The 22,816-nt window shown below is 41.6% G+C and overlaps 1 protein-coding gene across 5 annotated transcripts in view; it reads right to left on the reverse strand.

The window, feature by feature from the left end:
* Positions 1-22,816, reverse strand: part of LOC111863537 (FERM domain-containing protein 5) — a 32,797-nt gene that overhangs the window by 2,562 nt on the left and 7,419 nt on the right. The window contains exons 2-11 of one of the 5 annotated variants that reach the window (XR_004512915.1): positions 22,522-22,626; positions 21,959-22,001; positions 19,521-19,697; positions 18,672-18,883; positions 17,608-17,760; positions 13,974-14,062; positions 12,259-12,494; positions 10,559-10,750; positions 6,483-6,605; positions 5,092-5,681 (exon numbers count right to left, since the gene is read on the reverse strand). Coding sequence is in view for 4 of the 5 variants with exons in the window: in XM_023849935.2 (XP_023705703.1) it covers positions 5,230-5,681; positions 6,483-6,605; positions 10,559-10,750; positions 12,259-12,494; positions 13,974-14,062; positions 17,608-17,760; positions 18,672-18,883; positions 19,521-19,697; positions 21,959-22,001; positions 22,522-22,626 (1,782 nt within the window). In the remaining variant the exon portion in view is untranslated. Of the gene's footprint in view, positions 1-2,406; positions 5,682-6,482; positions 6,606-10,558; positions 10,751-12,258; positions 12,495-13,973; positions 14,063-17,607; positions 17,761-18,671; positions 18,884-19,520; positions 19,698-21,958; positions 22,002-22,521; positions 22,627-22,816 lie in introns of those variants that run through there. The other 4 variants (XM_023849936.2, XM_033751104.1, XM_023849935.2 and 1 more) reach the window with 4 other exon arrangements.

Consider the following 22,816-nt stretch of genomic DNA (forward strand, 5'->3'; position numbering starts at 1 on the left):
GAGAAGGAAACCAATTTCAACACCTCTAACCCAGTCATCTCCATACTTATCAACGTACATATTTGCCAAGCTTTGTTTCCACTACCAAATAACTGCATGATTTATGTGAAACAAAAATCATTGATATAACAAACTGAAAGGATCACAGTAAGGATCTTTTTGGGCTGCACTGGTGTGACTGGCTAGACCAAACTGTATAGCCACAGGCTGGATGACAACTGACACACTCCCTTACAGTAGTACTTTGCAGATACTAAAATGTGTGTTCGCACATCAGCCACGAGTTCTCGGCCACTCAATATCGCTACAGTGTAATACTTCATGTTTCCATATTATTTATGTATAAATTTAATTACTATAAAGCGCTTAAATCTATTCGAGTTTAGATATCAAATATTTAAGTACCAACATTTATTTTTAAGCAGAATAAAATTGTACCTTTTGTCATTAAAATTATAGCTACATGCCCCAGGAACTCCACACCAGATACAAACTGGGGTCCTAAGTGTAAGCTGAGCAAATGAAAATGTGGTGTGGAATAGAAAACTGTTATGTAGACACACCTCCAGAAGTCCTCAATCTAGTAAATGCTGTCCCATATTCTGTATTTCTTCAAAGCCAGTAACATATATTTTATCAGGTAAATGATTTGACCAAACAGTTTTACACTTAAGCATGAAACAGTCTCCATATGGACACAGCCTATTTAGCACTTTTCATGCCACAATGGGTTTCAGGGGGCACAACCTCACACTTCACTCAGACAGATACTACATCACATGCTGGGCAATGTGCCTGATCCTTATTCGGGGGGTAAATAATTCAGATACCAAATGAATAATGGCTGAGATGGCTAAGGATATTGTGCTTTTCATCAGCTACTCTTGGAAAATGCTGGGATAGTACTTAGAGAAGCTGGTGTCAAGAATTCCCCATAAGAACCATCTCAATTCGTTGCATGAATTCATTATACCATATCATACGTGGCAGTATATAAACCCTGCAGCTGTTACAGCATCATAAAAACAAATGAATAAGAACCATAAGCATTCCCGCTCTTTTGGCAAAATGACAACAGGACTCGAACAAAACTAACCGAGCTATGGAGCAAACTGGAGGAATTTCTTTGCCAGGTCTGAATGTGGTATGTGTTGGGGCAAACACAGAGAACAGAGGAACAAAATAGTGAAACAACAGATAATTTCCATCATTTCTGCAGCATTGGGGAAAGTAAAAAATATGACACCTGGTGAGGAAAAACAAGGAAACATAAGGTAAAGTTGTACCTGTGCTTAATTAAATACTGTGCATGAAGGCATGTGGGGCACTACTTGGAGGCACAGTGTCTCTTTGCCTCTCAGCAATTTTACCCCCCCCCCAATAAAAGTGCAGTTTGGATTCAAAATTTGTTGACAGAATTAGAAAAGAAATGATTACAACTGTTTGGACATAGAAAAAGATAGACATAACAAGGATACTGAGCAGTGCATTAGAATTAAAATGTAAAGGTATGAGACATATGGGATGACCCAGAACAAAGCAGTTCAGCCAAATGGAAGACAAGAAGAAAAGAAATACATGGCACGAATTCAAAAAGCAAAAATGGTGGAAAGAGAGAAGAGATTGGCGACTGGCAACTTCATTCATCAACCTACAATATGGAAATTATATTAGAAGAAGAAGGGCATAAGTATAGGGGAACTGTGATGTGGCAACGGCAATAAACAACCAATGACACGCAGTGGGCCGGTAAACTAGTTGCCTCACACTGTTCAGCACAAGTGATGGTCTATAAATCTAACTATTACTATCACATGTAACTAATTAACTACACAGAGCAGAGCCCTTTTTGTCTATCATATCTAAACAGGTTTAATTACAGTATAAAAATTAATGTCTTTATGTGGTATTAAAATCCTAAAGATGCCATAGACACCCGTACTACAGCATTATCAGTTACACATGAACACATATGAAGTAATTAAAGCCATCAGAAATGCTCCGCATCGACAGGACGGTATATAACAGAAAGTAGCCAACTTATCTAATGAGATCTCTGTGTGAAACAGCACTGACATTCAACACAAACAATTCATTCACTAAAAGGGAACTAAAGCTGCTAGCAGTAACACAGTAATTCTTCCAGGGCTCTGTAATAAAATACAATCTGGCCTACTCAGACTGTGGGTGCCACACTGACATTGTGCACACAGTTTTTATGATCACACCAGTTACATTACTACAAGCACCATGACCTATCAGAGATGACATGGAAAAATAATCTCATATTATCCTTTCCTTTATCCATCTTAACCTGCCTTCCTAAAGTACGCTTATGCTGTCTGTCTGTGAATCCTCCCTATTAACTTCTGAATGGCTGAACCAATTTTTATGAAACTTGGTATGTATATCATGGCACCTGAGCCCATCTCAGTGGTGTACTTCATAAATCCCACCCATCAACCTGTGTATCCCCCTATCGTGTTTCAGTAATGGCTCGGTAAGAATCCCCCTATCATTGCCAGGAAAATTGGTGGCCAAAACCGTCACCATAGCAACACATACACATCCAACAACAGAAGAATCATTGGATGTGTCGTTTTCTATGTGGTCCATGTCGAATCAAGGATACCAGGTGATTAGTTCTTCCCAGAACTTCTTGTTGTACCTGTATCTCCATTCTCCCCTAGTGCTTTCCCATTCTATTTATTTGTCCATCTACTGTAATTTCTCTTCTCTCTCATCTTCCTTCTGCTTCACACTAAAACATCCCCCTCCTCCAAGTTCTTCTGTGCTTCTGTCACTTTTATACTACTACCTAATTCCCTCCTTTCCACAGGATTCTTCTCTCATCTCTTTCACGTGTACATCATATTGTCACTTACCTCTCTATGTCCTGGCGAATGTGGACAAAAGTTTACAGTTTGCTCATTTCTTAGCAACAGCATGCTGAGTTTCCGCCAAGCGCAAGTATTTGTACACAGAGATTTCAATTGCCCTTTTCGTGAGAAACGTGAGCCATATATATTCTGTTTGTCATTCTCGCTCCTACATTTGTGAGACATTTGTGCAGGCTTGCCTGTGTGCTGCTCCAACCTCAAGTAACACAATCAACGTAACTGATCTCCTGAAAGCACGGTTTGGCCAAATCATTTCAAAGAAATGTAGGATACAACTCACATGAGATTCACAAACACACAAGACACGGGAAATACCACGGCATTGTATCTGACAAGTAAAACTGATAATAGCATTGCGGTAACAAGTAGCAACACTGAACTGCAGGAGTTTTAACTGGCCAGGCACTTGAGGTCTTGATATACAGTTTAAAAACCTGAAGATAGCTCGGCCACAGATTGGGGCATCACGCTGTAGAAACATGCATCAGATCTCAACGTTTTCAATCCCATTTTGATTATACACTCAAAATGGTTCACATGGGCACAGTGTAAGATGTGTTGATGAACATGAATTACATTTTTGCACTTTTAAATCTTGACATGATGCTAACGAAGAGATGATGGAGGATTACGATTTCTACATCTGGAAGGGAGCAGTTGTGGCGATTAACTAGAACAGCCCACGGCTGATATCTGCCATGCACTCGGGTTACTTGCACAATTCGAGGACACCTTCTGATATGATTTCTGTCTGACTGAGGCATATGAAGACTGTCGGTCCAACAGTCCTGACAACCACTACAGATGCAACCTTACACCAGAACTTCAAGAACATTATGTCATATACAGATTATATCATACACAGGACAGACAACTTTACAGAAGAAAATCTGCAGGTGCTTAATTCAGTCAACAGTATGACTACAGTTATATGGTAAAACTGGTATGAAACAATATTACCAATCCACATAAAAATAATATATTTACTATACCTGTAATATCATTATGTTGCCTTACAAAAAATAACTCTTGTAAGCAAACCTGTTAACAGTCACTGATCAGGGAACAAAACTTATATATTTCAGATTTTCATGGCAGTGAATATGAGTACAATGTAATAAAGTTCCCTCATGTTTCTGACTAACCCACTGCCGCCACACTGGAGTTAACAAGTAATGCAAGCCCCAAGCAAAACTCTCCTGCTGCTTGTTTATTTGACTTAAACTTTCACCCCAAAGATAGAGGCAGTATGTTCCTCTGAAATGTCAGCAAGCTTTTACCAGATTATACAGCGTCACACCCTGTAGGACAGTCGTCTTCTGGTATCTCAGTTCAGCACATCCACTGACATGAACTTGCAAAAAGTTCTGATATTCTGAAGTCGTCCCTTCCAGGATACAACACTACATAGTGCAGTAAACAGGTACAACGTTCTGGAGGCCCCTGTTACCGCCAACTTAGAACCCTCTTCTACCATGAAGATAGAAGGGACAGATTCCTCCAAGGCAATGGTAACTATTTACAACACTGTACACCATCTCACTGCCATGGGAAGCCCAAATCCTATGTTATCCTACTGCAAATTTATTAAGAAGGTCAGAGCTGATAGAGAAACACAGCACATGACTCATGTTAACTTAAATTCGTTGTCTGGAGAACCTACTGACTTTCTGATGATGAAATGCTGTGTTCCAACACCAGCTTATGATGACACGTTCTGGAAGTTCTGATTGAAGAGATCACATCTATAATATAATGGTATGGGCACAGGATTATTCTGACAGCTTAAAGAAGGTTATGGCAAATAAGTGATCATTGGTTATGAAAAACAGACTGTGTGAGGGACATACATCAAACAGAGCATGGTGATTTTTTACTTTAAGATGCTGTCAGCATGTCCGTCCATATAGTTCTGAATGTTAGGATGGTTGGTGAACAACGAATTGGAAAGGATCTGGAAGGATGCAGTCATGGCCTAATCAAGGCACTATCCTGTCATCTGCCTGGAGGAAAACCATGAAACGCCCCAATCAGAATAATCAGTTACCTGGCAGAGAGACAAAGTGAGCAGCTGCCAACTGCTTGTCCATGTTATATGGCCTTCGTACTGACATCATCATTAAGCAACTATAAAAACCAAACCTCTGAATACGAGAGTGGGGAAACAGCAACTAGACACAAGGGTGCTTACATGAGGAGGACAGAAGAGAATCCTGTGATGACACAACCCAACAGAAATGTTAACAGATGATAATGATGATGATGACAATCAAGTTGTGCATTTATGGAGAAGTGGCACATTTCAGTACCCAGTGCATATTCTGAACATTTAAGACAGCAGCTTGGCCAGTTTCTGACGAAGAAATTCCTTCACTGGTTCATAGTAGTCACGTCGTAGCACCACCATCTCAGGCCACCGGCGCACGGTGCCAAGAACCTCACAGTCTGACTCCAGCACTAGCACTGTGGCAAGTGCCAGAGACAGCACCACACACAGGAATGATGGCACAAACACCTGCAGGAGGTTGAACCGACGTGGAGTCGTGGTGGTGGTGGTGGTGGTGGTGGTAGTGGTGGTCGTTGGTGCCTCTGCTGAAGGTGCCGGCAGTGGTGCAGGCTTTATGCTGGGGCTTGGTCTGGGAACTGGCTGTGTGCTCATCTTTGGCCCCAGGCCACCAGAAACCTCCACCAGCTGCGATTCAGATGATGAGTGCTCGAACGAGTCCCGGAAGTAGTAGTCATCAAAGGCATGGGTGTGGCCACCATCTGCTTCTTTGCCACCTAGAACATGCAGTATCCAACATTTACATATTCAAAAACCCAATAATCATGAGTGTCATCCACCACTGTCTGCTGAGCAGGCCAAAGCGTTCAAGAAATGAAGCTGTCGAGCATTATGAAGAAGAAGAAGATTCACCACTGTCAGAATCCTCCAGAATCTATCTGGAGATACTGGTTAGGAAGCCAACATGATAAAGCTGAAATATTAAACAAAGAATACAATCTGGACAAACTCCTCTACGTACTTCTTAACTAACTCCACAACCGATCAGATAGTCAAAACATACCCTGACACTTTTTGGAAGATTGGAAGTTCATTACTATGTTCACGGCAGCCTGCCACTGGAGCCTGTCATAAGCCAGATGAAACCAGTCCACAGACTATTTCCCTAATATCCATGTTCACCTTATTGTCCATCTATACCTATGTCTTTCCCGTGATTTCCTTCCTTCAGCTTTTCATATCAAAATTTTGTAGAAGTTTCTTCTCCTCCAACCTGTGCTACATACCCTACTCATCCCATCCTGCTTGACCTGACAATTCTAACATTTTGTGAAAACAAATTATGAAGCTGCATCCTCCAGTCACTTTCTCACTAAGGTCAAAATATTTCCCTTATGATCCTGTTCTCACACAACTCTCAGTCTGTGTTGTCCCCCAGACACAGAGCAAGTCCAGATCTTAAAAGGGCCAAAAATCCCTCACTTCTCTTCCACAAACAACTACCAGGATAGTACAGGTTCCCCTTGTGAGTGTGTGTCATATCCTTCCTGTCAAAGTTAAATGTGAGAGTGGCTTACCTCCACCATTCACCAAGCGATGTGTCAGAACAGTCTCTGTCTGAATAATTGGTTCGCTGGGGGTTGCAGTTACATCATGTTCGCCACGTTCATGTCTTAGAAAATCTTCGATGACTTCCCCTGCTAGGGTCAACAGAATCCAAATAAAAAAGAGGCAAAACTGAAACATAACAGTGGGACTTGGTAACATAAGTAGAACAGACACAGACAGGTGATGCCAGACCAGCTGTATGTGCCCGTCAGTTTGTGCCAATAAAGAAAACAAAAGAATGGGCTTATTTTCAACACAGAAACAAAGATGGTGCTGTGTGACTATTGGACATGCTGGCTCGGCTCTGATGGATTGAGTCCACCAGAGACTGTTCCTATCATAACCCAACCTGATGGTCACGGGGCACATGCAGCCTCCTAACCTCGTCTTCTAACACTTGTGGCTTATAACTGATGTGAACCTCTCATGGCAATGGCAGTAAAGAGGACTACCTTTCGGTATTTGACACCATGTGGTCTGGTAATAATTTACTGACATTTCAGAGGAACATACTGCTTCTATCTTCAGCGTCAAACAGTAAACTAGGGAGGCACTCTACCTGCTGGTTGTTGCATGTTTGTTTGCATGCCTGGCTTAGTATTTAACCCTGATGATGGAGGTAGTATGTTCCTCCAAAATCTCAACAAAATTCTGCCAGACTACACGGCGTCACATCCCAGAAGACACTCCTCCTCAACTGTACTTCATGTTCGTCTCTCATTGCAAGAGGCCACAACAGTCATTTTATTCTGGAAATGAAATGACTTCAGAAGGGAAAAGCAATGGAGAGTCCAACAGAATGCACAACTGCTCTAAATTTTATCAAATTATGAAACAAGTATCTTGGAATACAGATCCAAAAGCAACAATCTGTAAAGCATATTTTAAACTGATACCTACAAATAATGCTAAAACACTGATCCTTACTGAGGGAAACAAAAGTAAAATCCTCATTAATGGGCATGAGACTTTTGAGAAGGACTGCATGAAAAACATGAAGGGCCAGGTTCATGAATGAAATTTTTTGATGATAGCCAAAAATCCAAAATTTGTTAACACAGGCAGAGGAGAAATGATTAAAACGCTTCAGCCATGTGAAAGGGGTGGCTATAACAAGAATACTGGGAAGAGCATCACAATAAAACTTTAGAGGAAATAAACCTATGGGGTGACCCAGAAGAAGAAGAAGAAGAAGGTTTAGCCAGGTTGCACAAAACCTCAAGAAGGCAAAAAGCTGACAATAAATTGAGATAGAAGGCTGTCAGGAAAAAGAGAATGAGGACTTCTCATCAATCAACCTAAACACAATACTCGTACAATTGATGCTAGAGCAGAAACACAGCTACAGACAAAACAATTCCAGTTCATCTTATCTTCAGTGTTTTGAATGTGATGTTTAGGTAGGGTTCCCAGATACCCCGTTTTCCCCAGATTCTTCCGTTTTTTCACCGAAATTTTGTTCCTCCATTTATTTTTACCTGGAGTGGATAATTCTCCGTTTTTTTATTTAAGTCCATTGTGAATTATATTTCATGGGTTAAATATTATCATAAAATTTCTGTAATCTTTGGAAAATGACATTGTTATAGTTTCTTTCGTTGTGTTGCATTTCGTGAATGTTGGCAACACTTGAGGTTCTAAACCAAAGCAGAGGTTGTTGGTAACAGTGTATTTTTAATCCGTTCAATCTTCGCTAGAAAGTCAGTGTCAAGTTAGCAAAATTGTTTGAGGGCGAAGAAGATCCATCAAAGACTCTTCCACAGAAGAAGTTGAAATTCCAGGCCAAACATAATCAAATATATCTTAAGAAATGTGAAGATAAGTTTTCGTGGGTTAAGCCAGGAAAACGAGAACCAGGCATTTTGTACATTGTGTAGGAAGGATTTTTGTATTTCGCATGGTGGACAAAGTGACATGCACAATACAAGGGACATAAAATTAAGGAAAAATGTAATTCTGGAAGTTCAAATAAACTTTTGAAACACTTTGTTAATTTAAACAATAAAGAATATGACAACAGCACTGCGTGCAAACTTGGTTTAGTGTTCATGCAGTGAAACACAACTTAAGTTATTCCAATCTGGACTGCGGAAATAAACTTGTGTCCCATATTTCAGTCATTCCGTGATTGCTTCCAAACTTTCATGTGGACGCACTAAAGCGGAAATGATAGTGAAGTACGTTCTTGCTCCTAAAAGTGTAAATGACTTTATGTCTATTTTAAGATGTCCAGAAAATACTTCAAAATTTTTTCGTTGGCTACCGATGCGTCAAACAGAAGCAATCGAAAAATGTTCCCTGTTTGCATCCGGTGCTTCAACCCTTTAAAGGGAGTGCAGAATAAACTTCTAGATTTTGTTGAAACTGCTGAGGAAACGTCTATGGCAATTACTGGTTTGGTGCTGCAGAGCTTAGAGAAGCACAACCTGGATGTAAATTATGTGTATTCTTATTGTGCACACAATGCCAATGTGAACTATGGAAAAACACATTCCGTATATCAGTTGCTGCGAAGTAAAACACAAATTTACTGAAAGCTAATTGCTCTAATCATGTCATACATAACACAATTAAGTTTGCAATTGACAGATTAGATGTTGATGTTGAAAGTGTAGTCTTAAAGATATATAATCACTTCTCTGTCTCTGCCAAAAGAAGAGAAGAGTTAAAATCATTCTTTGAGTTTCTGAATTTGGAGTGGACTGAGATTTTGAGGCATGTTCCAACTAGGTGGCTGTCATTAACACCAGCCATTTCTCGACTGCTTCAGAACTGGGAAGCAATGAAGAGTTACTTCAATAGTATTCCCAACTGTCCAAAAATATTATCTAACATTTTCATGAAAGATGACCCAGAGGAAGCAGTGTTGCCTGAAATCTTCTAATTTCTTAAGTAATATTTGAAGTCAGCTGGAAATGGTAGATAAAACACTGGAAAGGTCTGACTTAAGTGTACTAGAGACTTACAAACAAATGAAACTTCTCAGTTCTAAAATCCAGCAGAGAAGGAAAGACAACTTTTTTGGTAGCAAAGCAAAAGAACTCATTAATGGATTGTTTATGCCATTACAGAAAAAGGTTACTGAAGACCTGAACAGCTTTTATAGCAATATGCTTCAGTATCTGCAAAAAAGATATGATGTGACAGATGACAATCCCTATGCATCCCTTGCAGCATTTTCTCTACAGGAAGGGATTGAGTTCAAAGATTTTGAAAAAGCCATGGAAGTGTTTCAGCTAAGTGAAAATGTTTGCATTGATGACCTGTACGAGGAGTTCACCAGCCATCGAGATTACCTCTGCAACAGTGTGAACAGATATGGTGATTATGTAGCAAACTGACTTACGTTTTTTCCTTCAATACCTGAGCATGATGTACCAAATATTTCCAAAGTGGCAGGATTTTTGTTTAGCATCCCTGGCTCAAATGCTTTTGTGGAGCGAATCTTTTCATTCATGAAAAGTAAGTGGAGTGACACAAGAAACAGATGCTCAACAGATTTAATCAAGGCAGAACTCCAGGTGACAGTGAACTATGAAAGCAAGTCCTGTTCAGAATTTTATAAATTTTCAAAGGGTGATGTTCAATTATTAAAAAGTGCTAAGAGTTCAGTGAAATACAATTAACAGCATCCAATCGACCAGCCCTTGAAAGTTATAAATATGTAGTATTTAATATGTGTGTGTTCTACAAATGTGTGCTAGGTAATATTTTATGCATTCTATAAATATGTAATAGGGCTACGTAATTTTTGTTTTGTTCTATAAATGTGTAGTAGGCCTGTGTAATACAGATGTGTAGTAGCATTTTGTAAGTTATGTAGTATGTTGATTATGTATATTTTATAGCCTATTAGTTGTGAAAAATGTCGTTATAAACAAGCAACAAGACATCATTCCTTTTTTTATTTTACAAAATCTGCCAACCCTATGTTTAGGGAACACAGGGGAAATGGGAGAACCCTGAGAACATCTCACTGACACAGATCCAGGTGTACAGCATGTGAGTAACCAGTCAGACCATGAACCCTGAACCTAAGGAGCACCTTGGCTGGCGAGAAGAGGAGCACGATGCTTGTTGCACATCTCCTGGTCCTCGCTCACCGTCTCAAGGAGAGGCAACGTGTTATCAGGGCAGTACGGAGACGACAGCGATGCCTCCACCAGCATACCCCCACCATCCAGTCGTGAGTCTGACAGCGGTGCCGAATGGTTTGCGCGTGGCAAGCTCCCATATCCTGGAACACATGCGTTTAACGGAGGGCTATAGTCTCAAGGCACAGACAAGTGAGGAGCTAGACCAAGAATTCTCATGCATCATCCCCCCCCCCCAACTACCATCTCTTCATGCACTCTCCCCTCTCTAGCCTCATTCTTCCATTTCAATGACTGGACACACTATGACTCACTCCATAGCATTAGTCAAGGGGGGGGGGGAAAGCAGGCTAGGGTGGCAAAGGGGTGGAAAAGGTTCTCTTCTCCTACAAACTCTCTCGTATCCCCACTGCCTGCTAGAATTCTTTTGCTGGTTCAACTGTAGTAAATTGGGTAGTTTTCTGCCCACTGGTACTGCATCTCAAAATGGACAGAACAGTGAGAAGTCTACATACATGATTATCACAAGTGCAAACCTTCACACCTTTCTCTAAGGTATTGTGCTTGAACATCATCCTCCCTCCTTATGAGCAGGTCTTCCTAGGGATCTTTTCCCTTCAGGTGTTTCAACTGAAATTATGAATCCACTTATCATTGCTCCCCAAAGCTTTGTCATGTCATCACACGTGCTTCTGTATCTTATCACATTCTTTCTACACAACACAAAACATCAGTTCTCACAGCAGTGACTATGCAGAGCGGTGTCTTCTGGTATGTGACGCCATGTTACAAATGTTTTGGAGGAACACTGCTCTCCTTTGCAGGGTAGAATGGTAAGCCAGATGTCATGGGAAAACAAGGGTACAAACACAGGGAAATGACCCCTAAAAGGGCTGAGTTGAGAATTTGAGGGGAGAACAGGAAAGATAAAATCTTTTGAGAAGGAACTGCATGAGGGAAAGACCAGATGGCACAAGGCATCAGTAGGGGCATTGAGGCATCAAGCGGAGTTCCCAGCATGGTGATCCAAAGTCATGTGAAAGCCACAAGTGGTTCTCCCACACTAAAACGTTTGGCCCTGCTCTTGCTGTGAGCTGACATGCCCACTGGCCCCCTTGCAGTCCTTTTCCTTTCCTCACTGGTTTTCCGGTTTTGTTTTTACTCTCCTACCCCAAAGATTGGGGTGGTGAGTTTTTCTGAAACACTTCCATCCACCTACCGTTTTACACAACCACACTCATACCAGAAAACAGTAATCCTCATATTCACCGCCATGAACACACCAAATCTGACACATTTGTTGTAATAAGTGTGTCACAGTGTCACAACCCAAAAGACAGTAATGATCTGAGAACCTTGCCTTCAATCAGACTTTCCAACCAACATTCCATATGCATTTCTCATCTCTCATGCATGCTACATGCCTCACGTATTCCCTCCTCCTCAATGTGATCACCCCCAGAAAACAGAGTGAAGAGAACAAACTCTGAAGCTCACCATCATGTAATTTTCTCCATCCTCCTATAGCTTCCCCTGTCTTAGGTCCAAATATTCTCCTCAGTGTCCTATTCCCATGCTCTAGTTACATTAAGAAGGCAGACAAGTTGGCAACCCTGCATGCAGCAAGACAGAAGATAGAACACTCCCTTACTAATCTCACCCAGATCGGATCCAATAGGGGTAGAGGGGGTGGCAGGTACAGACGAAGCCTTGTGCCGGAGACTCGATGACCGTAAGCTACGGTTAATAGATGGTTCTTCCTTTCGAAGTGGACCAATGTCTTCCAAGATCTCACGCTCCACACGACCTGAGTACCTAAACTTTGTGCCCCATGAGAAGAAGCTGCCGCCTGTCACAACTGACGGAACCTCTGAACTTGAAGGTAACCTGCAACGAAATGGGTCCTGTTTCAGTTGTTTGCAGTAGAAACCTATACACCTGTGGCTTCAGCGATTCTAATGCTAAACCCCCAACACTGGACACGATCCTCGGCCAGTTCCATCCATCTCCCATCCTCATAGCCTATCTCCCTACAATCCACCTCACTAACCACCTGTCCCAATACAGAGCCGAAAAGTTCGACAGCACTGAGCAAGATCTTGAGTCAGTTCCAACCATCTCTCATTATAAGGCCAATTTCCCTGAGATCAATCTTAACGTTACCCATCTATCCATTCGTGTTTATGGGGGGGAGAGATAGAGATATCCTTGTAGGAGGCCATGGAGGCCCAGAGGTTTGAGATGTCAAGGCTCCATTTTCTAGACAATCAGCTCACAGACAGCAAAGAGGTTGTCAGCCATACGTGCTGGCCGGCCGGCCGCCCTTACCCCCAGGACCACAGGGCAGCTGGAAGGATTAGGTCAATTGAAAAATGCAATGACCTCACCGGGAATTGAACCTGCACCTTCCAGCTTGTAGCATGGTGCCTCAACCTACTACACAAGAATATAAAAGTTTCGGAACTTAAAAATTTCAGGTTTTCCCAATTTTATTCTTCCCTTAGATTTATCATGAACCTCATTTCTGTGCATCAGAACAGTTCTTCAATATTTGTCACATAATTTGCTAAACTGAAACTTGGCAAGGTTTTGGGAATATTGCAACACATGATTAGGTTCCATAAGAATTGAGACCTTCCTGATCAGCCAAGTAAGTTGAACAAGTTGAGCTACAGGTAATGAATGCTCTAGACCTTTATTTGGTAAGTGCTTCGTTTGAATCTCAGCTGGGACATTGGCTATCCTGACTGAGGTTTCCCATGGCTTTCCTCAGTCCCTCCAAGCATATGCTGGAATAGTACTATAATCAGGCCATGACTGCTTCCTTCCAAATCTTCTCTAAGTCATTAGTCATTGCATCATCCAACACTAGAGTCTTGATACTGAAAGTGTCATCAATTGGCTTATGAAGAAATACTATATCAAAACTACAGTGACGAGACATTAAAAAATAAAGCAACTTGTAATGACCACCAACAGCAAAGTATAAAACATAATAATGCAGGAAACTCTTGTAACTCTTGTCATCACTTTATTGCCCGTTAGTACTATTTCAACCTCACAGACTGACAGTCAACACTGAAAACAGAAGCATATAAATCTAACTTCATAGTGTATCTATACAAATCCCACCAACACATGTTTCTGATATTATTACTGCTTTAACATACTAGTCTGGTACAAGTCATACAGCCTTGAAATAAATAAATATTGATATATTCATCAATTATTTACTGTTTAAATGGTGATTAAGGCAACTCTACTATTCTCTGGTGTTACATCACAGTTGATTCAAGTCTCATACAATGCTGAACACAACTGTTCCAAAGATTCACATGGTAATGAAGTCAGAGAAGAGATACATACGTAAAAAACAACATCTGTTCAACGGCACAGCGCCAGACATGCCGACACGCTGCCCCCGTGGGACACTTGAACCCGACAGTGTGCTTCTTCTGTAAGAGACAGACAATGTTCAGACAATTGCATGGCTAATTCAGCTTACTGGATAAAGAACTTAACCATCTCCATGTTCAATTCTTATAGTACGTTCATTACTTTATGTGAGACGAGGCAGGGTTCAGACATCTTTATGTCTGTTTTGTCTGTTTATCTGCCAGGTTCTGTTCCTTTGTAATGTCTGGTAAGACTTCCAAGAATCCAGCTACACAACATCATGACACAACAGACCTTTTCAATTTGTCATCATCCTCTTCCAAAGACAGGAAAGAAGTATTTAAATATTACTGTACGCCTGTCTTAACGTATGGAGCTGAAAGCGGCAGACTAACAGCATCTCAAACGAGACTGTTCAGGAGTACACAAGGAAAAACCGAGACACTATCAAAAAAAAAAAATCAGGATTGACCGTGAAAGAAAACTTAATCTTTTGATAGATGAATTTCTTCTGAAGTATATAAAAATTCAGTTCATACCTCAGAGGAAACACCTTATATCTCTGCTGCAAATACCAACCAGTTAATGCTCTTTACAGCAAAAATCACTGTTTATCATAAGAACTAACTTCATGAAACTAAGCTGTTTCTGAAAAGCTGCCAATTGTGTAGGTACTCGAAGAATTTCCCAGCAATTTATGGAGCCCAAAAGTCCATCTTCGTGTTCACAAGAGCCCTCCATTGGTCCATATGCTGAGCCAGATCACTAGAGTCCATACCATCCCATCCTATCTCTCTTAAGATCCATTTTAATATTATCCACGCACCTACATCTTGGTCTTCCTAGTAATCTCTTGCCTTCTGGCTTTCCCCCCAATATCTTATATGTATTCCTTTTCTCTCCCATTCGTGCTACATGCCCTGTGCACCTCATCCTCCTTCACCTGACCATTCTAATTATACTTCGAGAAGAGTACAAGTTATGAAGCTCCTCATTATGCAGTTGTCTCCAACCTCCTGCCACATCATCTCCCTTCGGTCCAAATATTCTCCTCAGCACCCTTTAATCAAACACCCTCAGTCTGTATACCTGCCTTAATGTCAGACACAAAGTTTCACACTCAAACAGAAAATCAAGCAAAATTCTATAAGATTTGAGATTTTCATAGCAGTGACTATGAAGAATGCCATCTTCTGGGATGTGATGCTGTGCAGATCTTGTGTGAAAGCAGGTTTTGGAGGAACATCAGGTCTACACAATGTCACATCCCAGAAGACGGCATTCTTCAGGCAAAATTATAGTTTTGTATACTCTAATTTTTGTCTTTAGACAGCAGATGAGAAGATAAAAGGATCTGGGAAGAATGGTAGCAGGCATTACTAAAATTCAGTCTACTCTTAATTTCCTCCTGTATAAAGTTCTGATTTGTTACTGTAATTCCCAGATATCTGAACTGTGTCAAATTTTCAAAACAGCTGTTGGCTATCTTTGTCTTATGATTTTGCCCTGCATTCTGGTGACAAGCCAGCAACATATAATCAGTTTTCTTTGTGTTTACTTCTAGACCAACCTCCTTACTTGTGTCAATTAAAGTCTGTGTGTTTTTCTTTATGGTACCTACATTATCACCCAGTAGATTCACATCATCAGCATAGATCAGCTGGTGATGTGTCCCACTTAATTTCAGTCCCACCTTGCTTTCCTGGACCTTCCTAATGGCATAGTCTAAAGCAAAGCTTAAAAGCAGTGGTGACAGGAAAATTATCGGACAAATGTTTACCTATATTGACTTTACTATACATTTCGTTTAAACACATTTTAATCAGCCTAACTAGTTTCATGGGTACCCCAAACTCTATGAGAATACTGCAAAACACTTCCCTCCTAACTGAATCATAGACTGTTTTTAATCCTATAAAGAGCTGATGTACTGTATCACTGTACCCCAATTTTTTCTCAAGTATTTGATGAATGCAAAAGATCTGATCAGCAGTTGAGCTGTTACATTGAAATCCACACTGATGTTCCCCAGTAACTTCATCGTGAGAACATTACAAAACATAAGAATACACTGTGTGGACAGACTGCAGAGTTTCATTATGTTAAAGCAGGTGGCAGTTATAGAACCACTGGGCTTTAAAGGGATCAGGACATTTTTATGAATGAATGAAGACAAAATCCTAAAGAAGTTTCTGAACATTAAAACTAAATGAAAAATTGTGGGAAACAAGATGGGAACCACAGGTTGCAGAAGATATCACACAGAAGGAAGGGATAAAATGAGAGGAAACCGTTGAGGTGCTCAGTGACGGCAGAGACAGACAGAGAGGCTTGGCTGCCAGACAACAGACAGGGTGGAAATGTTGAAGTTTGCTTTTCATTAAAAATATCGAAATGTGCTACAAAGAAAACCTACAAACCCCAGTACAAAAATATACTCATCCAGGAAGTGTAACTTATCACAAGGAGATACTCACCTTTGTCCTGAGGTCCTAGGTGAGCAGCAGAACAGACAAAACAGGATAATGTAAGGACACAAAGCTCCTCTTATGGATACTGTGATTTCATGCTCCATATGAGTTGACCTTATATTAAGATTTTGCTCGCCTGCGAAATGACGCCATGCAATCTGAAGATATGTAACTAATGTTTCGAGTAATCTGCTACCTCTATTTTCAGGGCAGAAGACTGAACATAAAGGCAGCACATTCCTCAAAAACATTAGTGCCTATCTACCAGACTATATGGTGTCACACAACAGAAGACTGTGATATTAATATTCATCACCGTTAAGAACCTCTTGTTCTGATTCACCATATGTCATTTAACAAGAATGCTTCAGCATTACACAGCACCAAAATTAAATGACCACAAATGACTGTGGGGGGGGGGGATCTTGAAGGAGATGGTCACATCCTACTATGTTCCTCAGAGTGGTCACATAGCACACACTTTCAGTTACTGTTTGGGTTTCACTAACTATAATTTTTAATGAAAAATGTGTAATTAATTAACTTCACTATCCAAAGCCTGCCATTAGACTCAATCCTAAGCCAGTTATATCCACCCCCCACCCCCAATCCTCACAGCCCATTTCCTTAAGATCCATCTTACTAATTAACTAACCCTCCGGCAGCAGAACCCGAAGTTTCAACACTGCTAATACCAAAGCCCATCACTGGACGACCATCCTCAGCCAGTTCCATCCTGGGATCAAACCCAGGCCACTACAGCTGTTAAATGCCAAACACCTTTAAGGATTTTATATTTACATTTCATGCTTCACATGAAAGACAACACATGGTTTTGTAAGACTCATTTAACTTTTAAAAGGTCATCTTGTATGAGGGTATATACAGTAATCACTTCTGAAATGCTTCCCTGGCCAAATTTATAGAAACATTCCTTTCTTCCTCACACATCTTCCTGAAACAGTATTTTAAACTGTTAACTTATATCATTTCTCTTAGATCCATATGCTTTACTCGGCACTTTACTTCCGCATACACCTGAAGCCTGTGTCCTCTTGTCTCCATATGAAACTGAGTGCATTCAGGGCTATGGGAATAACAGTGAATCTTAGCAGCTCTGCTGAATTTCTGACCTCGTTGAATGTGAGGTGCACAATGAACATCTTGCCCTCGTAGTTGATCTTCTGCACCTCCACCCAGCGGAAGTGGTGGGTCTTGCGGGAGCCCTGGAAGGTCAGGATGCCACAGTGGTTGATGCCAAGGTAGAGCTGATTGCCCCTGTGGTCCTGCAACAAGGATCCTCACTTCAACTCTCTGCCTAATTATGTAACTTACACGCTTAACCAATAAACAATAATAAGTAGCTAACTAAATAGACTGGCAGGCTCAAAAACTAACAAACCAACCACCCAACCATGTAACTAAATTATTTAATTAAATGACTAAGCAATCAATGAATGAACCATTCCATAATACTGTCCCAATATTTGCTACTACCATCACAAAGTATAATCGAATTCAAAGAAAGTCACATTTCAATTACCTACATAACATTTCACACCAGCTCTCTAAGTCAGCACTCACGCTTCTCGCTGTCCCTGTCCAACTTCGTTAATGTGTTAAAATTCACACTTCATAAGCATTCATTGCTCTTCCTGTTATTTGAACAGCTATGTACATGTTCTGCAGTCTGCTCCACAGTCTGTACACCTGATGGTGGCAGCCAGTTGGGCTGCTGCACAGTGACAGTGACTAGTACAAGTGCTGAGTTAGAATACACAGTGCAACACGACGCTGAAATACAATATTACACTCCAGCTTTGCCTTAATCTTGTAAACACTAAATCTCGCCTACTTGTTATTTCCTGTTACCACANGTTGGGCTGCTGCACAGTGACAGTGACTAGTACAAGTGCTGAGTTAGAATACACAGTGCAACACAACGCTGCAGTACAATATTACACTCCAGCTTTGCCTTAACCTTGTAAACACTAAATCTCGCCTACTTGTTATTTCCTGTTACCACACTCACATCCCAATCCACTATAAACCTTATTCTGAATAATTAACGTAACTTGTTAAGCTCTATAAATCATAAAGATCCCTGCTCTGGTTCAGACTGGAAGCCAAGCAGGCAACTCTACCACTCTGAGTCACCTTGCTGGGACTCTGCAGGGCGTGTAAGCAGTCTCAGTACCTTCACGGGATGCGGATCAACCCCATATGTATCTAGTTGGCAGGCCTTGCGCAGGAAGTTGTTCTCGACTTGTGCAGGAGTCTGTCCCTTGAGCTGTGTCTGATGAATGTCCATTATCTTCTCCTCAATCTCTGGGGTCTGCTTCAGGAGCAGATTGAACTCAGACACATAGTTTTCCTCATGCTCCTCAGGGTCATAGTCACCCAGTTCGGCTGCGACACAGAATTGCGGGCCACTTTAGGTTTAGTGAAACAACTGAATACCAGTTGGCAACATGCACATGTCTTCAGCAAAACAGGTAGGGAAATGACTTACTAATGTGTTGTACAAGCATTATGCTGTGCACTGTTCATTATTTTAGGGATATTTAAAACAAATGTTTCAGAACCTGGATCCACTTCCATCATCAGGAGTGACAGAAAGGATCATACTCAGCTGGGCACATTAGAGCAACTAGTCTCAGTCAGAGAACTCTCTTTTTAATTTTAATTTAATGGTATCATCAGCTGTCATCTGTATGAGATAGAAATACAAATGCAAATCAAACAGACATGTCTGTCAAAGTCAAATATGAGTGGAAGCCAGGCACACAGACAATTAAAGAATTACTTCCTATCTCATAACATGGGGAGCCATATGCTACTGACATCTATGGTTGGCTGGCTGATCATCCCTTCTCCTGCTTTGATGAAAAGTGTCCAGGTGTGACATTAACCACTCACCTTCATCCACTACCAAAGGTTCCGAAAGACTGGAGCTATACTCCTAGAAGACAACCAAGGTTTTCTGTATTCCTCCACAGATATGCTATTCTACTCTACCATGATTAATCAAACCAGACGTACTTACACTGGATAATGTAAGCTGCCAGAAGTGCCGCTTCTGCCGGCGTGCAATAGAGCCGGCCGTGAAGCAAGTCCCGTTTTAGCTGCAGATAGATCTGGTAGCGTGTGATCTCCTCCTTGAGCCGGAATGGGTCGGGTGGGTAGAACTTGACCCGAAAGCTGAAGAGGATAGGGTCCATGTCTACAAATATACCACATGACAATAACTCACTGGCTCTGCCATCTTTATAATTCACATACCACAAGAATTTAAGCATTTGTGAGCAACTAGCTTGACATGTTACACAGCTAGCTACGATGTGTGGCTTCAGGCTGTGCCATAGCTCAAGCAGTTAGTCGCTGGCTTCCCACCGCGGCAGCCCGGGTTCGATCCCGGGTCTGGTCAAGTGGGATTTGTGGTGGACAAAGTGGCACTGGGGCAGGTTTTCTCTGAGTACTTCGGTTTCCCCTGCCAATCTTCATTCCACCAATTGCCACACAATCACCCTCACCGATCATCTGGGGCTGGTACAAGAGGCCAGAAGTGGCTGCAGTACATAGGACTTAGTCACACCCCACTAACAATAAAAAAAGTGTGGCTTCATGATCTTTCGAAGTACAGTATGGTCACATTTTATTCAAATCTTACATAGTGCAAAAAAAATGTTAATATAAAGTCTCACTTCATGCATAAAGTTTGAAATAATGTGAATCACCTCCAAGAAATAGCAAGAATCACTTATGTATTTCAAACCTTGTCTTGAATTATGCAATGTCTTCAGGGATGCATCCCTCGCATAAAACAGGCCCAGGCTATCCTATCACAAGTACCATAGAGCAGAACCTGGCTGAGTTTTGCAGAGGTTACCTCCCATCCACTGATTTATTCAACTACAGCATTTCTACCTGCCCTGGTAAGATCCATTCAGGGAGGGAGTCAGAAAATTTGCTTACAGATTATATTTAAGCCATTTAATACCACTTTTACTGAACACCCTAGTGTACTCAGGTTCTAGAATGATTCTTAAAAATACTTTTAATATTTAGTATTATTGTCTGGAATGTTTCTGTCTTCTTCTAACTGTTCTACTTCCTTTAAAAATCCCGATGGGGGCGGAAGCCTGGCCTGTCCCTCTGTCCCTCTGTCCCTCCTACCAGCACCCATGATCATAGAACGCAATCAACTGGGCTACAGAGAGTAAAAGTAAAAAGTAAAAGTAAAGCTATCCCTGTACCAGGCTGTGAAGGACCATAGGGTTGTGAGACGTTGAGGGTCCCACACTATCTAGACAGTCGGCTCAAAGATGGCAGTAAGGTTGTCAGCCTTACGCGCCGGTCACGCTTTACTCCCCAGGAAAATTATTTAATTAATTCCTGGTACTCATTTCTGTTAGAGGGTGAGTAAACCCCAGGGCCTAGTGCGGCTGGAAGGATTAGGTCCACTGAAAAATATCCAATGACCTCATCGGGACATGAACCCACGACCTTCCGGCTTGTAGCATAGCCCCTCAACCAGAGTACATGACTAATCTAACAGATGTGTACTTCGTAACCAGCCAAGTGCCAGGTCAGAAAGGATGCCCTCAACTTAAGGACTGAGAATGCCTGGTGACAGCTGTTACACTCTACATGGGACAGACATTTGTGTGAAGTAATGGCGGGGTGATTACCAGGGGAAACCCCACAAAAATCAGAGATAGACCTGCTCCAGCACCACTCTCACCACCACAAATCTTACATTAAGTCACCCTGAGCTGAACCCAAGACTCAGCAATGAGAATCTGGCATCTAATTGCCTAAGCTAGGGCACACCTCACTGCGAAGCAGCTTCTATCATTTTCCTGCTGCACACTTACCGGAGTATAGCTAAAGACATTACGAAACCTACACCATCCTGTTGCCAAAATGTAAGGTGGCCACAGCTGATGAAGCAATGTGCAAATATTGTGGTATAGTTTCTGGGTAAAAAGGTAAAGCTCTCCCAGTAACAGGCCATGGAGACCCATAGGGTTGTGAGATGTCAAGGCTCCCACATTTTCTAGATAATCGGCTCACAGATGGCAGTGACGTCAGCCTTATGCACTGGCTGCCATTCTACTAATATTCCTGGTACTCTTTTCTGTTAGCAGCTGAGTTGACCCCAGGGTCACAGTGCGGCTGGAAGGATTAGGTCAATTGAAAAAATCAAATGACTTCATCGGAAACTGAACCGACAACCTTCTGGCTTGTAGCAGTGCCTCAACCTATGATACTGCTACTATGCTACTATCACTACACACTGTGATACTGACAAGGAAAACAACTGTACCCAAGCAAAGAATGGGTACTCCTCCTATTTTCCACAAATTCTGTTCACTGGAAGTGGTTGTAACTAATGCAGCATTTCCCAGAAACATCGGTCCTCATTTGGGAATGGGACACTGAGCTATGCAACAGGCTCACACACTGGCGCCACTTGCTTACCTTTAACTTGTTTGACAATTGCCTTGGCAGGGTCCAGCCAGTGCTGAAACACAGAGCAAGGAAACAATTATATGGGAAGGTTTCACTGACACACTGATAAAAATTAATACCAGGGAAAAGAGAACCTCTTGATAAGCTGATGATTCCTTACATGGTGAAAGTACACCCTTCCTCTGATGTAACTCTCGGACCCATTACATCATTCACAAGGGCCCACCACAGGTCCTTGGCAAGCCACTTATACTCTGCCCACTCTACAACACCCTGTCTCTTTATTATGAACTTTAAGATAACCCTCAAATCTGCGAGTAGGTTTCAGAAGTGGTTTCCTCCCTTCAGGTTCTCTGACAAAAAAAATTACTTCCATTTCTCATCTTCTCATGCATGCTACACATTTTGCCAATTCTAATCCCCTTATATTTGCTCACTCTGATAAGGTTCTGAGAAAAGCACCTCATTACACAGTGTTCCCCATCCTGCTGTCACTTCCTCCTTCAAATATTCCCCTCAGACACCCTCAGTCTGTTATTCTCTGAGTGTTACATCAAGTTCCAAACTCATACCCTCTGTCTCGTATGGTCGACATAGCGCAGGCCAAAGTAGTCCTTCTCGATGAGGTTCAACTGCTGACACACGTGCTCCAGGAGCTGCTTCCCCTTGTCACTGTTCTGAAACACACATGAGATCTGACTGTCTCACTGCGGTGATGGTTACTGTTCTCTGGGATGTGACGCCGTGTAGTCTGGTTTAGGAGGAACTTGCTGCCTCCATGGTAGAACAGCAGGACTGACATGACAGTGGAGCCCTTCAAAAACCCTAAATCGCCCATTAAGTACATGTTTCTGTACATAACCTGTA

Source organism: Cryptotermes secundus, unplaced genomic scaffold (assembly GCF_002891405.2).
Source record: "Cryptotermes secundus unplaced genomic scaffold, Csec_1.0 scaffold184, whole genome shotgun sequence".
NCBI lineage: Eukaryota > Metazoa > Arthropoda > Insecta > Blattodea > Kalotermitidae > Cryptotermes > Cryptotermes secundus.